The 16,888-nt window shown below is 42.8% G+C and overlaps 1 protein-coding gene across 9 annotated transcripts in view; it reads right to left on the reverse strand.

Annotated features, from left to right (window-relative positions):
- Positions 1 to 16,888, reverse strand: part of CHD7 (chromodomain helicase DNA binding protein 7) — a 200,920-nt gene that overhangs the window by 51,377 nt on the left and 132,655 nt on the right. For all 9 annotated transcript variants that reach the window (XM_075920643.1, XM_075920645.1, XM_075920648.1 and 6 more), the window contains 3 exons: positions 12,950 to 13,085; positions 2,625 to 2,762; positions 1,411 to 1,476 (listed from right to left, as the gene is read on the reverse strand). In XM_075920643.1, coding sequence (XP_075776758.1) covers positions 1,411 to 1,476; positions 2,625 to 2,762; positions 12,950 to 13,085 — 340 coding nt within the window. The remainder of the gene's footprint in view (positions 1 to 1,410; positions 1,477 to 2,624; positions 2,763 to 12,949; positions 13,086 to 16,888) is intronic.

Consider the following 16,888-nt stretch of genomic DNA (forward strand, 5'->3'; position numbering starts at 1 on the left):
AACAGTCATGACATGCCATGAATTTTGATTAATAAAGCACCTGAAAGTCCAGCCAGGAATAAGGTTCAAAACCCTACAAGAATGAAGACAAAAAATTTTCCTCTCCTTCTGGAATACACTCTCTTAGGACATGTGAACGTCTTTTTATTTAATCATGTTGAACTTGAATATATTTAGGTGAATCCTGTAAATTGAATTTCACACCAAAGCTACAGAATAAACAATGAGCAGGTTATACAGAATGTCCTGTAGAATGCAATAAAGTTTAGACATTTGGTAAATGCCTCCCCCCTTCCACTTCTCACAGAATAAGACAATCCAATAGTTTGGAATTAGAATGCTATTTTGCTGTAAAGGTCAGCCAAGCTCTACTGAGGAACTCTTGTTCTTGCTTTCAGTAAAATGACTGCACAGACATACTTTAGATAGTAAATTGGCTGGGGGGGTGGGGGAGAGGGTCAAGGTAGATTGGGGAGGGAAGGGGAGGACCGGCCGGGAGGAGCGGGGCTGGCTGCGGGAGATCAGGGGAAGGAACCGGCCAGCAGGAAGCAGGGCTGGCCGGAAGGGGGTCAGGAGGAGCACGGCTGGCCAGGGGAGATCGGAGGAAGGACCCAGCTGGCGGGAAGCAGGGCTGGCTGGAAAGGGGATGGGGGGGAGCAGGGTTGACCCAGGCACACTCAGATCCCAGGGTGCTGCCCGTCCTGCACACGGTCCCGGCAGGACGCATAGGTGAGTCTGGCCCTGGAGATTCCATCCTGCCCCCGCCCCACTGGCAGACATGCTCATACAGTATGCAACTACGTACTAATACTCATGATAACAATAAAACTTAATTGGGAAATACCGGATATTTATATGTCCAGTATTTTCTCAATTTGTTTCCCGGTCAGAGCTCAAATACCGGACTGTCCGGTTCAAAACCGGACATGTAGCAACCCTAATTAAAAACCTAAGATACAGGAGAAGGGTATCTCCCACTTCACCTCCAGCGAAAGTTCGGTTAAAGTGAATTTATTTGCAAAAAGTAAAAAAGTTCTCACTTGTACATGCACACATGGCTGGTCGGTGAAGGTAGGGCTAAGGGAGGCAAGCCCCCACCCCTGCTACAGTAGATGTTCTGCGAGCAGGGGCAGAGTGTGGGCAAGGCTAAGGTGGCAGTTTGGGAAGGCAATGCCTTCCCCCACTTAGCATACTGGCCACCCATGCACGCACAGAAAAAAAAAATTGGAAGGTCGATTAAAGATTTTCGATTAAAGTATGCACACACACTACATTCTTGAAAAGCTTATTTGATGATACTTTTAAGCCCTCTCCCTTAATGAAAGAGGACGTTTAATTGTAAATATTTAAATTAAAAAATGAAAACAAATTGGGTATGAGCGTCTTTTGTTTATTAAAATTAATAAATACCTGTTTCTTGGCGGAACGACTACTCATAATTTTTTCTACTACTGGACCTTCAGCATCAGCCGATTCCTGCAAAATTAACGTTGCACAATAATTACAGAAGTGAGTAGAGAATTTTTGTTCTTTAGAAATTTTCTTCAGGAAGACATCTTTTAATATTTTATCATAATCAGAGTTTAATAGCTAGAGAATTTTCTTCTGATGCATAGACTGTAGAACTCAATTGCATTTAATGCTTTATTAATTCTGGTGGAAATTACATTTTAAAAGAAATATTTTAAATGCACTAGGACGATGACTAAACTCCTGGTTGACATTCATTTGTGGGAATCACTCCTGCAGAAAGGCTAATCAATGACACACTCCATGTACTAGAGACACGTGTAGTTTTCTTGTTGTGTAATTACGTGGCCAGTTACTTCTCCCATAAAACTGAACACATGGTCTGCTGTCTAGACTCCCGAAGTTAGCGGACATTAAAAAATTCTAGCTGGCAATGCAGAGTAACAATGTCCATGTGACAGATGTATCAAAAACCCATTTGTCCCCATTATCAAAGCTGCAGGTAAACATACCCATGCCTTTTCTGTTAGGGGTATTTATAGGAGTTCACACATATATTTCACAGAGCTTAACATAGCATAAATTACCAAATGAAGTACCAAAAAACATGTATACATTCACCAATGGCAGGTTGGTTAGTTAAGTGAAGTAGTGCTATGAAAAGAGCACTACAAAACAATAAGATTGTAATAGTCATTCATATGTTATTACCCCTCATTTTAGTCAAACTATTTTATTCATCATTTACATTGCACAAAGAATAAAGTGTACCCTGCTGGGTACTACAAGGCAGTAATTTCATAAAGGGGTTCTTATGGTGCCTAACAGCAGGAGACAAGCTTGAGTGGTTTATTAAAGTCATAGAAGCCAGACCACTGAATTCATAGAGGTAAATTCAGTCTCTGTGCACTCTAGTTTTAGGCTTCTCCTTTGCAAAGGCAGTTAATTTCATCAAATTGTCTCAAATTACATGCTGTAGGCAACAAAATCCTAACTATGAATGAATATGGCTTTTGCAAATCTAAACAACTAATTTCTTTTTGCCAATTGGGAGAAGAAAATCCGTTGGTAAAGACGCAAACACTTAAAAATTTAAATACCTAGGTTGCTGTTCTAACATTTCTAGTCCATCCACGTTTGGAATATGAACTGACCTGTTGCTCTGACTGAGACGTATTTGAAGGGGAGTCTCTTCCTGCAGCATCTACATCGTCAGCCTCCTCATCTGAAATCTTGAACTCCAAGTCTTCTGTGTAACGTTTTCTCTTAACTTGCCTGCTGGATCGTCTCTTCTAAAAAGAGATCATTAAAATTCTTTGTAAGAAAGCAAAAGTGGAGATAAGAATTAATAAAAAAAAGCATCTTCACAGTTTTTACACACTGTACAATTAGTTTTGTTTCCAGGCACTTCAGACTTCTATATATGTAGTCATGAAGGAAGAGGGCCTCGTCTTCATTATTTCATTGCAAGCTGAGGGCCTTTGCAAAACTAAGCCCCTTGTTTAATTTTTTAAATTTCCAAGTTTGAAAACAGAACCTACCAAAAGTGTACCATATTTTCCTTAACTCCAGATAATGAACTGAAATTTTACTTTAGTCATACGTGCAGGGGCGGATATAGGGCAGGGCGAGTGGGGCGGCCGCCCCGAGCCCCACGCTTCAAGAAGCCCCACGCATGCACCGTGGCAAAGAGGGGCCCTGTGAAATTGTGCTGCCCTGGGCCCCGCAAAATGGTCATCTGCCCCTGCATACGTGCTTTAAAGAATTCCAGGGAGAGCTGGCAGAGATCCATATTTAGGTTGCTTCACACCTGCTTTTAGAAAAGGTTCTTGAGAATGTCCAATATCTGCACGGCTTATAGCCAGCCTTTGAAACATGGTAGATGTGCTTTCTGCTTATCAAGTTTGGTTATTCATGCTTTGGGGGCTGGGAGGGGGAAAAAAAGAGTCATTTCCCTTTTCTAAATTCCATTCCCCAGAAGAATTGACGACAGCATGCCTAAATAACGGAATATGATAAGGTAGGATCACACTGCTGCCAGAAGTAGTTAGCAGCTCTCCCTGCAATTGCTTCACAGTACTAGGAACACTTAGAAGCTGCTGTGGTAGCCATAGTCTAGGGAGAAGAGGGAAGCCAGGTAAAGTTCCTCAGTCTCTCCATTAATCTGGCAAATGCCACATCAGCTCCTTTTGGGGACACCATAAAAGGTAAAGGGGGCACCACACACACTGAGAAAAATCTGGCACAGACTCCCACCAAACACTCCCCAAACTTGGCAAATACTGTCAGTCTATTCCCTTCTCCTCCAGACAAGCCCTGTTCTGCTGCTACCAGATAAAGAAGCTAGTACTGTGCCACTACTCTATGTTGTAGTACTTATAAAGTCACTACAGTTATTTGAAGAAACTTAAGTGGTGATTCCAAGAAACGTTTGCTCACTATGCCTAAATTATATGATAATGAAAATTTCTGGAAGGGAGGCTGCCATTTTCTCTCCATTGGCTGTCACCCACTGGCACCAAGATTACTTTGATGAGAATGATGCTGATAATCAAGGCCTGTTTTACCAGAAAAGAACAGCTTATCACATATGGCAAAACAACATATACCAGTGCAAGAAAGTGTCATATAAGAAACTCAAGGTAGAAGCCCAAAGGAAAAATCTGTGACATCAAAATAAGTGGTGGTGAGAAAAGGCCAGACAGATTGGGCTTTATGCTGATAAACATTACATGAGGAGGGCAATTACCAGCCCATGTTTCCATGGACCCAGACCCCTTAGAGCCCAAGGAGGGTCAATATTATTTTAAGGGCAGCAAAGTGATTAAAGCCAGATGGAAGGAGCATTTTGAGTTCCTCCTGAATTGTGATCCAACTATGCCTGATGCCACTATCAAATCTATCCCTCAACAATATGAAGGTTCAACAAGAGATTCTTATCCCACTGAGGAAGTAACACAAACCATTTTGAAGATAAAGAACAAGGCAGCAAGGACAGATGGCATGTCAGCTGAAATTTACAAGTTTGGAGGTAAGGAAGTTCCACAAACTTTCTTCTTACCAGAAATGCTACAGTTGTTTGATAGTGTAGAAACTATCAAAGCCCCTGCGCTGCTATCCACAGCAGGGAAAATTCTTGCCCATATCCTCTTAAACCAATTACTTCCCCTTGCTGAGCAGATATTGCTGGAATCTCAGTGCATTTTTAGACTATCCCATGGTACCATGAATATGATTTTCATTACCCTCCAAATGCATAGCTCTTTGTAACCTCTCACCAAAACTGGAGTCAAGCAAGGATACATGGTCTCAACTCTGGTCTCAATTTCTTTGGCAGTTATTTTGGTCCTCATTAAATATCACTTCCCCAATGTAATTAACTTTCAATACAGAATGGATGGGCAGCTCATTGATCTTCATCAACTCTGCCTGCAGTCTATAGTCCTCAGGGCAAAAGCTGATGAGAGTATACTTGCACATGAATGACCTTCAGTCCATACTGGATTTCCTTGCACAAGCTTACCAAAGTTTAGGACTTTCATTCAATATTGAAGAGACTAAAGAGCTATACCAATCAGCTTCAGGCCTTGCACACAACCCACCACAAATCACCATCAACAGTCAGACTTTGGAGACAGTTGAGCACTTCTGCTGCCTTGATAACCAACTTTCTGAAAATGCAAAAGTCGACAGAGATCCAGCACAGGATCCAACATGCAAGTGCTTCATTTGGGAAATTACTCTAACTCATTTTTCATGGATCATGCCGGATACTAAGATCCAGGTCTACAAGACAATTTTTCCTATGGATTTGAAACCTGGATGACCTATTAACAGCATCTCAAGTGTCTGGAAAGGTACCACCACTGATGTCTCCAAAAGATCATGTTAAGTGGCAACATTGCTGCACTACCATCAGCATCCTTGCTGAAGCTAATATCATCACTGAAACAATGATCCTCCTGCACCAACTTGGATATACAATTCTATGCATACATCTTGCCCACCAAAACAAGACCTCTACTCTCAGCTCACCCATGGTCAGAGATCCCATGGCCATCAGAGGAAACACTATAAAGACACACTGAAAACATATCTTAAGAAAACTGATGTGGATGTGATAAGCTGGGAGGAGCAAGCCACCAACCGATTCCATTGGTACCATAACCTCTATCATGCCCTGAAACCTGGAGAGAGAGAGATGGAAGGAAAACAAACACACACCTCTCTCCAAGCAGACAATGGCCTGCCATGGAGGCTTCGTCTACACTGCAGGGTTTTTGTACAAGAAGCTTTTTGTGGAAGAGATCTTCTGCAAAAACTTCTTGTGCAAAAGTGCATCCAGACCTCAAAGTGCATCTGCATGGATGCTCTTGTGCAAGAAAGCACCTGTGCTTTTGCAGATAGGGGTTTCTTGCACAAAAACCCCTCCGGAGTGTCCACACCTGCCTTTTTGTGCAAGAGCTGTCATGCAATTCCCTCATGGGAATTGTCTTGTAGACCCTCTGTTCTGCTGATTTACTTGTGCAAAAACACGCTTGTGGTGTGGACACTCCACCAATTTTTGCACAAAAACCTTGTAGTGTAGATGTAGCCTAAATGCCTATACCTACTGGAAGCGAGTTTGTAGTTCCAAGAGCCGATTCCTGAATTATCCCAGGACTATATGTAAATCCAAGGTAGAGAGCATCCTTGAATCAAGGGATCACCAACAAATGAATAAATTATCAGACTTCAAGGTTCAGGCTGTACGTGGGATGCATGATGAGTTGTTACAGTTGCACAAAAGTTATTTTTCACGTCTTTCTTTAAAAGAAGAATAAGAAATTATATACAGTAGACTTCCGATAACCTGGCACCTTTGGGACCCAGGGGGTGTCGGAGTATTGGATATGCCGGAGTATCAGGAGGTACTCTGGCGGGGGAGCTGTGATGGGTCTGCCTGGGGGCATGGGGGCGGGGAACGGCACAGCAAGGGGCAAAACCTCCGCCCTTTTGCAGGGAGGCGGGGGAAGCCCTGCGCAGCTGCCAGCAACAGGCCAGCTGGGGCTGCAAGTGGCAGCGGCAGACTTGTGGAAAGCGGCGGGGCAGAGTAGCTGGGGTGCTGCCCCTCACCTGAACGGCACTGCAGAACCAACCCAGCACCACCCCAGCTGCTCTGCCCCACCACTTCCAAGTCTGCCACTGCTGAAACTAACGAACTTGGGGAAGCGGCAGGGCAGAGCAGCTGGGATGCTTGCCGGGTTGGTCCCGCAGCACTGCCCCTCGCCGCGCCCCCTCTCCTCCGCTGCTGCTTGCAACCCCAGCTGGCCTATAGCAGGCGGCTGCAGGGGTTTTCCCCCACCTCCCTGCAAAATAGTGGAGGGTTAGCCCCTTGCTGCACTGTTCCCCGTCAACCCTGCCCCTCGGCGGGCCGCAATGTAGATCCCGGCAGACCCATCACAGGAGTATAATCCCCTTTCCCTCTCCTCCCCTTCCCTTTCCCAGAACGTGAGCATGTGTGGGGCTCACAGGAGCTCCAGCTGTCCAGCTGGCTAGAACACTTCCGGGTTCCAGTTGGTGCCGGACTATCAGGAGTGCCGGACCACTGGATGACGGATAATTGGAGTTTTACCGTACACCTAAAAACCAAATATTTAAAAACAAACATTTCAGTTGCAAAATTTAGAACACAGCAGACTTCCAGTTTTCAATGCAATCTTCGTTCTTTTCTTAGTTGTGTGCATTATGAGAGAACATTTAGTTACATGGTCACATACTGCATTTTCCAGGGGACTTGTGCCTCATTTAGTGTGCACGTTGGATCAACAAGAGGGCAGAATTAATATTGCAAAGAGAACCATAAGGTGGCATGTGAGTCTTGTTTGGGGAGGCTATGCCCACGAGTGCCAGAAGCCGGGGCACACCTGTACTCCAACTGTTGTCCCATCCTTCCTCCTGCAGCCCCGCCACACTCTACCCTTCGCCATGGGCCCATCCTCACTCCTCCCCCACTCTACCTCTTCTCAAGTCCCACCTGCTGCTCGCTCCTGTATTTCTCCAGTCGGTCAGGCCAGCCTCTCACTTCTTCCTGCCTTAAAAGTGAGTGATGTGGAGAGGAATGGGCAAAGAGAAGAAAGCAACAGGTGTTGCTCAGGCATAGCAGGAGGAGAGCTGGGGGCAGGGTCACCAGTCATTGGTATCTCCAATCCCCACTCTTAGGGAGCTTCCAGTGTTCCTGTTTTCAGCGAGTCATGGGGACAAGTTTCTGAGCCTCCAAAGGGAGGCGAGCTACATCTGGCATCTCAATGGCTCGCCTTTTTCAATTTGTAGAGATGTAGCTTCCCCAACCCTCTTATATACACTGCCCATGAAGGAAACCATATAGCTGCAATTTAAGTTTTGAGTGTTTGGCTTTGCAACCTAAATAACGTTTATGTTAAAACAAGCTGTTTCAGATATATGTATTGGGAGAAGAGAGAAACTAAAGGAAGTGTCCTAAAAAATGCACCTCTACTACAAAATTCAGATTTTATTTTTAAAGAGTCACCATTTAACTCCCATTTTCTGCAGTAATTCTCAACTTTTTAAATTAGTCACTGGCCTGGCAAATGTTACATTTCTAAAGCTAATTTTTTTGCATAGTTGAAGAAAGCTGGTGTAACAAATAATGCTTTACAGAAAAATCATACTACCTTGATTGTGCGAGTCTCGGCCTGCGGGCCATCTACGACTAGATGGCAATCTGGCATGAGACACTTGATACGGTGTGTGCATGTTCATGCATGTATGCCTGTTCCCCAGTCGCGGTCCATTATTAACACCACCCCTTTGCCCCTCCATTGCACCCTTTCTCCCAAAAGCGAAAGCCTTGGATATTACCAGGAAGGCATGGTACAGAGCAACAACCAGGGGTCACCCTCCCTGCACTTACTGCAGCAGTGGGAGCCATAAAGAGGAGATCACATTCGCACACACTCCATTTCCCCATGGCTCCTGCTGTCATAGTGAGTGCATGATGGTTGGATGCCTGCTGCCTCCCTACGCCAGGCCCCCCTGGTAATCCCCTAGGCCAGCGTTTCCCAAACTATGGGCCGCGTCCCAGGAAAAAAAATACCAGGCCTCAGCATACCTGGTGGCTGCCGGTAGGGTCTGCCTTAGGCCGATTCGGGCCCCATGCCCCTGAACCTGGAAGTGCCAGCGAGTTACAGAGCTGGGGGCCCTGCTCCACCAATACGTGGAGCTGGGTCTCTCCCCCGGCTCTGTCTGGAGCAGGCCTGGGCCCAGGGCTCGCCCCCCCCCCCCCCCAGTGTCCTCCCACCCTGCCCCCAGAGCATCCTTGCCGTGCTCAGCTCCTCCTCACCGCCTGCTGCTGCCTATGTGCACCATTGCACATGGGCGGGGAGGACGCCCGGGCATGATGTGATGTCATGGCCCAGAATTTTAAAACTCTTCGGAGGCACATGGTGGGGCCACACTGGCTCCAGGTTCGGCCTCTGGGGCCTGGGCGCGGCCTCCAGCCCTGCAATGTGGAAGGCAGAAGGTAGGGAACAAGCTTGGACGGCGAGGTGGAGGCGGGCTTGGGCAGAAGGAGGGAAGGCACCAAGGGACAGGGTGCAGGAGAGACAAATGGCAGGGGGTCAAGTGCAGACAATGAGGGAAAGGGCAGGAGGGGAGGTGTCAGTGGGAGGGGGGACAGGGTGATGCTGGGAGAGGAGAGGAGAGAAGGGCATTGGGGGCTGGAGGAGGAGGTGCTGGGAGAAGGCTTGAAAGAAGGGGTGGGCATGAGGAAGGCCAGGATGGAGCAAGTCATGTGTGAGGGCACAGAGGGGCAGGAAGGGAATGGGACAGAGAGTGGTGAGGGGGTGAGTATTAGGGGAAAGAGAGGGCAAAGGGGGCAGGGGCAGTAAGGGAAGGGGGAGGTACCAGGAGGGTGCAGGGCTAAGGGAAGGTGCAGGTGCCAGAGGATTCTGGGGTGAGGAGGAGAGGAGAGCTGGCCACCGGAAGCAGCACTGGATGGGGGAAATTGGAGCAGGCTGGGGAGATTGGGGGACTGGTGGAAGTAGGGCTGCCGGGGGATGCGAGGTTGGGGGCAGGGAGCTGGCCAGGGAAGATGTGGAGGGGGTGGGAGAAGCGGCCGCCGGACGGAGGGCTGGCCAAGGGAGACTGGGAGGAGAAGCGGGGGAGAACTGGCTGCCCAGGAGGGGGTTGGTGGAAGTGGAGCTGGCCAGAGGCGCAGCAGGGGGAGGAATGAATCGGCCTGCGGTGAGTGGGACTGACCCAGCCATATGTAGATCTTGGGGTGCTGCCCCCGTTCCCCTCCCCCCCCCCCCCCACAAAGCACAAGGATGAGTTAGTCCAGCCCGGGGATTCTATTGTTCCCCCCCTACTCCCACCTCGAGTAGTTGACACATTCATGCAGCCTGAGCACATTTACCAGCCAGGCAGTTCAAAACTAATACAAACTGATACATCTAGTAATCATACAATTTACCTAAGGAGAAAATACCAGACATGTTATATGTCTGGTATTTTCTCAGTTTGTTTTTTGTGTGTTTATATTTTTGGGCTGCAAAAAGTAGTACTGAAAAAAAAGGATTCCAACTAAAGTAAAAAGTTTGGGAAACCCTGGTCTAACCAGCTTTGTCTGTCTTACAGTCCATTTATCCAGTCCATATTCCTTAACTTGCTGGCAAGAATAATGTGGGTGACCATATCAAAAGCTTTGCTAAAGCTGGCACTGGAGGTTTTGGGAGCACCAGAAACAACTTATTTGAATATTCATCATTTGATTAATGAATATGCAAATAAGAACATAAGAACAGCCGTACTGGGTCAGACCAAAGGTCCATCTAGCCCAGTATCCTGTCTACTGACAGTGGCCAGCATGAACATTAATGGTCCTCCAAAAGTTTGTGAATGGATTTACTGGTCCCTGTGTCAAAAAGTTTGGGAACCCCTGCCCTAGGCCACATCCCCCAGGTGAAGGAGTGCAAAGGAGGTAGAGAGAGGTGGCGAAAAGGAGCAGGGCTTGGGAGATGAGCAAGGAAACACACACCCCAAGCTGCAGAGACTCCCGCGCTGGATAGCAAAAGTGGTCTGGCCATAGATGGCCTATGGATCGTGAGTTTGAGACCCCTGGTTAAACACTTTAGTTCATTAGTAATGACAACATGAAAATTTCAATTAACTCTTCAATATTTACACTAGTTATATTTTACATTTCTCAGGTTAGTGATTGAAAAATCGTAAGTTACAATTTTGCATGGAGTAATTTTTATTTTGTGGTCCTTCATGCTACAATGTTCAGTATGCAAACACTGAAGGGGTTTATAAAAACCAATTGTCTCTAGTAAGAAAATTAACAGAAATCTATCTTTTCAGAGCACTAATTCTCCATTCTCTTTACACCAGAGGTGGAGAACTTCAGGCAATAGAGCCAGATATGCTCCAGCCCCCCACTTGCCTGGATCTGGCCCCCCAAGGCTCTGGGTTCCTCCAGCTCCTGGGGCTGGAGCACACAAAATCTACTAGCCTGGGTTCCCCATGGCTCTGATGTGAGAGAAGAATGTGGGGAATGGCTTTCTCCGTTAGAGGCCATGTCAGTGAGGGCCCCCCCCCTCCACACACACTTATGTGCAGCCCCTGACATTTTTCTGTGGGTCAGTGGCCCCAACCCAAAAAAAGGCTCCCCACCCCTGCTTCACACAATGATTACAAAGTTGAATAATAAAAAAGTTACAGCTTAAAATGTTAACTGTACCATCTAACAAGCCACATAGCCCAATATGGAGCTAAGATATTTATATTTGGGTAAATGTAGAAATATTTATATAGTCATATAAATATTTATATTTAAAATACTACCTTCTGGTAGGTTCTCTTACAATATCTAAATTTGGGGCAAGCCTGAGTTTATAGTTTTCTTTAGGCAAGATACTGTAACTATATAATTACATCTTTGAAGAAATGAATTAGGGGAGTTCCTTTTAAACTGCAAAGAAGGCAATAATTGGATATTTGAGAAAAGATACATGACAATTTCACACCTTTATTTCCATAACCATGAATGAGAAAAAACTAAATTTTCTTTAGCTAAAAAGTAGGACTTGATACTACTTCTGGTGCCAAAATCTCTCCTTGCATTTCCTTAATGAAAAATATGCTGAATAACTAAGGAAAATCTAGCATTTTATGTTTATTTACGTGGTTAGCTTCCTGTTTCCTGTAATGCCCACAAGAGGCTTTTCAATTTTTATGTATTCTTGCCTGAATCCATGTGTGTATTTGTGTGCTTTCAATTTAAAATTTTACTCATTAATTAACTGGCTTGTAAGTAGCAAGATGGATAGCTGGAGTTGTTTTAAGACTTTGAATAAAAACTACAGAACTATGGTTAGTTTTCCATTGTGGTAATACTTACAATATGACATCATAACATATTACAATGTGACAACAGCAAAAATTCTAAGGTCCCCCCTCCCCCAGGAGTATTATATGGCAATACAAAAAGCTGAGATGTCATAGCTATTGAGGATTGCCACAAGAAAAACGACTGGACTGAGGGAAACAGATCAATAGTGGTTTGGGTTTTTCCTATTTGTTTGCTTTTTCAACTAGTATAGTACAAGAGTTTATGTTATTATAATAAATTCTATAAGCTTAATTGAAAAACTTGGTGAAAGAGAAGACTATTGTGCCAGGCCCTAAAATACCATTTCTTGCCAGTCTCCTTCATGATATCAAGAAATGTTACTTGCTGCAGCATTGCTGTTGAATAGAGCAACTTTAATAGGTTCACGGATGGAAAAGAAAATAGTACATTTGTGACGTGTGTACTGAACAGTGTGTGGGGTTATCTGAGCAGTATCTGAATATCTTCATTAAACAAAACATTTTTTTAATGTCCAGACTTTATTTAAAATAAAGAATGCTTGAATAACATTGATAAGAATACATCCATAAATTTCTAAGGGAGACCAGCACTCAACATTCATAACTGACAGACCAACAGATGTAAATTCTTTATTTATCCACAAGATAGGTATAGTACAAGCAGTAGCAATAAAAGTTTCCCTACCCGGCTCTGTCATGTTTCATCATTGACCTAAAAGGGACCACCAGGTAGTAAATGCAAACCAACAAATATCAGGTAGGCTGGACTACATAAAGACTTCTAGTAATACACCTATGCTAGAAAGGCCAGCATCAGAGAATACCGTATAGTGACAGGTGAAAAAGTGAAGCTCATTTGTATGTATTCACAGATGGCAAACCAAGTTCACAGATGCCAATTTACAAACAAGAGAGTTCTTTTAACACACTATTCGCCACTGGGATCTCAGATTCTTACCTTTCTTGATATACTGTTTCAGCCAACAAAGAAAATATCTTTAAAGTATCTCTCTGATAAAGATGGAGTAACATTTTATGTTTTACACGTGTATATAGTTACCATATACTGAATAATTAGGTCTTGAATGTCAAATAATGGCATTACCTGAACACCTGGATCATCATCATCATCATGAGGAGATGGTGGCGGTGTTTTCTCTAAATCCGAGTTTTCAGAACCTTCTTTTCCCTTGTTGACCTTTTTCTTTGCTGCACTAGTTTCTGAGTCTGGTTTCTTGTTACTAAAATATAAATATCTTTGATTAGTGATTGAGTGGGGAAAAATTTGAATGATACTGTACTATAATATGATGGACTATAAAGGCATTTTATCCCTAGTTATTTTGTTACTCTAATCACTTTGACTTATTTCAGGTGCTAAAAAAAATCTTTAAAGTATCATTAACCTCTGTTATTTTTATACTTTCCTTTGATCTTTTTAGCATGACACCTTACTCTTCAGGGGGGAGAGGAGCGGTTAGCACCAAGGGCAAGCTGCTGATGTGGCTTGTACTCAATACTGGATGGACTGACTGATATATTTGACAAGAGTCAAATGAAATGCTAAAAGGAAAACTGGACTTCTGCTTTAGTAACTGTGAATTTTAAACAATAGTTGAGCTCCATGATAAAGTGAAGAAAGCGATCACTACATTCAAATTTTCTTGAAATGAAAGTATGGGGAACAAGCCCTAGATTAAATGTATCAAAATATGAACTGAATGGGCATATCATCCTCTTTTATTCTGTGGATTTGTGGTGTTTCCAAGAAAACTGAGGCAGGACAGTGTTTATTTCAAGTCTCAGGTCAGACATACCCAGTTAATTAGTGCAACCATAATTTGTAGGTGTGGTCAGTTTATGCAGCAGAGGATTAGTTACATTCACTTTACCTGATTAGGTTTATAATTGTCCATAGTAGCCAAATTGATTTTTTTTATTTCATCTGCAGCTTCATGCACTGCCCAAGTTCTCCAATGTTTTTTTACTGAGATGGGGGGAAAAAATTCCAACACCAATAGCTGAAGACTTGTGAGAAAGGCTACATCATTATCACAGTAATGTGATGAGGAAAAAATTGTGCGGTTTATATTTTTTAATAGATTCAAGCTTCCAATGAGTTAGGTATTTTGCATAATCCTCTTATTGTATTTATCACTATCTGTACATATATAACTTAAAGAAACTACATACTTGAGAAGATATCCCCTAGTATTTAATTTGAAGGTATTTTGAACACTGTACAGGTCAAATTCTTATATGGCACAGAAAATGTAAAACTGGGGGGGGGGGGGGGGGGGGATTTTATGAGCAATTTTAAACGTGCTCAACTTTTGAAGTTTTAGGTAGACATGCCTGCTCTATATATGTGCTTTCCCGCACATGTCTATTACAGGTCTGACAGACTACCACTTTAAAGAGTAGTTAACATTTGTTCTAAACATTAAAAAACCACCATCACACATGTAATGGAGAATCAAACGCTGCAATTTGCCAAATGAAAAACAAATAGGCAGACATATCAAGAACTTTTAAACAGTTTCCTTTTATTTAAATTCATAATTGCTTAACGGAGATGCTGGTTTGGAAAACAAAAAATTGATAATTTTCAACCCTGTAACTTTTAATAAGAAATTCAAACTTGAGCTGATTTAATCATTTATCACACAAGAGCACATTTACATATAAACATTAGTAAGACTAATTATACAAAGTTACAGCATGTTTTGGTTTTAAGAATTTCTAGGGTGTATTTTTCTGGTTTCATAACATGGTTATAAATTTTTTTTAAATGCTCACAAGAGGGTTTTGTATGTTTACACATTAATAGTGAGATTTTTAAAAATACAACTTAATTATAGCAAAATTCTAAAGCACAGTAACATAGTTTAGCTTTCCAATCTCTCTCAAATTCTGAGAACGTTCTAAAGAGTGTGGTACCACTGAAAGAGCCACATAAAACAATTAAAAAAATAATCTGCACAACAGTTCCCCTTCCAACCGTCCTAGTGTGCATGCTACACATGGACAGAAGTCTCCCCTACTATGAGGCTCCATTTCCAGCATTTATTTCCGCTCTAACTGCCACAAATTATACAATACTACAGCTGAACACTGGGCCCCTTTCCTTTCATCTGCACGCCAAGAGCAATCAGATTACCCTGGTAACCAGTGGTCACATGACCAGCACCTGCTCTTTTGGCTGGATGCCACTGACTAAAGCCATCTGCTTCTCTCAATCAGCTTTCAAACATTCTCAACACCTGCGCTGCAGCATTTTGTGGTTTCTTTTATCAAATCAGTGCAAAACTGCTTCCAAAACTTTACATATTTCTCAAATTTGTTTAAATCAAAGGTAAGCTTGTCAGGGAGTTGAACCACTGCCAGGTAAAATAAGTTGACAGGCTAGTGCTTTTCACTGGTGACCTCTATAAATCAGAGGAAAGCATACAATTTAATTTAGTACTAGTTACTGTGCCCTGGGTGCACTATCACATATGAATAACAGGCATAATGTCCTGAAGAACAGCATATCCCATGTTTGATAAAATTATCAAATTTGCTAAAAGGCAAAAGAGCGCTAATGATTCTCTCTCTGCCCTTCAAAGAATGCTCTTGGAATGTCCACAATTGTTCAAGTCATACAGCATCTCCAAATGCTTATCATACAGGAAGATTCAGACAAAGAACCTGCATTCAAGTGAGCTACTTGTAGCAGATTTAACTACACAAAGATTTTTCTAAACTCTATTACACCTTTCCCTCTTAGTAACAGTGGAGGGTGTGAGCTAAACACATTCATACGTGCCTTTTATGACCTACATATACAAGCTGTACTTCAACTCCCCCAAGTCTCTCTTAGTAACACAGTTATGGTACCAAGTAATTTGGACAGGATTTCAAATCATCTTCATGCAATGTCTGTTGAAAGCAGATACATATAAGCCTGCTATTCTCATGTGGGAAAAATCATCTAAACTGTTTCAATGCAGCAATTTTTCCACAAGTCCTATTTTGGTTTTAAAGAACAAGTAAACTGCAGACTCCTTTGTTTAATAATTAAACGTTTTAAAAATCCATTTAGTTACTACATCATTTAGAAACAGGGAAAAAAACTACATGAGCAACAAAGCTCAACCTCTGAACTACATGAGGATTTGCATCCATACTAGTTATGCTGTAAGCCCATTAGGAGAAGTCTTCACCTTGCACTTCTTGAAGCTATCAACAATCTTGCTGTCCTCTCCATGTTTTACAAAGCAGGTATAATGTTCATAACTTCTAAGTGGACCACTTACAACTTGCTCTGCTACCTAATTAGCTAGGTCCAGCTGCTGGTTAAAAACCAACAACAAAATAACCAAAAAAAGTTAAAAAACCTATTCAGAGTTTACATAATTCAGGTATTTAGGGCCCAGTTTTTTGAAGTAGGTGCCTAAAATTAGGAATCTAAATACAAATTACATTAAACTGCTCCGGAACTTTGATGCATTAGGTGTCAGTATAATATATGAATATATATACAGGATGGTATATCTAAAATTTTTGGTATAAATTTAAGTTTATGAGATAAGCTATTTGTACATATTTAGGTCACAGACACAAGACCTCAGAGGTCAAGTGGTTCTAGGCACCAAACAGAATGCATCAGCCTGGCACAGTTTAAATAAAAAAAACCAATAGATTTAGTGTTAAGAACTGCCCTTTCGATAGACACAACCAGGCATAATTTCAGATTACATGATTCACAGTCTAGGTATCCCAATAACAACATTGCATTGAATGTTCTTATTCCTTAAGGCAGTATAACATACTGTCCCTAATAAAATCACTTAGTAGCACAGGCATCCGAATGACAACGGGAGACAGTGATGATAAAAGAATGATGGAGAGAGAAGAAAAGAGTGACAACAAGGAAGAACGAACTCAAGTTGGAGACAGTATGTATCCCAACAAAACAATGCTTTTGGGCAGTCAGACAATAAACCACCACCAAAAGAACCAGGTCAAAGCATCACAAACTGGAGTAGCTGAATCATGTCAT

The sequence above is a fragment of the Pelodiscus sinensis genome, chromosome 2, assembly GCF_049634645.1.
Source record: "Pelodiscus sinensis isolate JC-2024 chromosome 2, ASM4963464v1, whole genome shotgun sequence".
Lineage (NCBI taxonomy): Eukaryota > Metazoa > Chordata > Testudines > Trionychidae > Pelodiscus > Pelodiscus sinensis.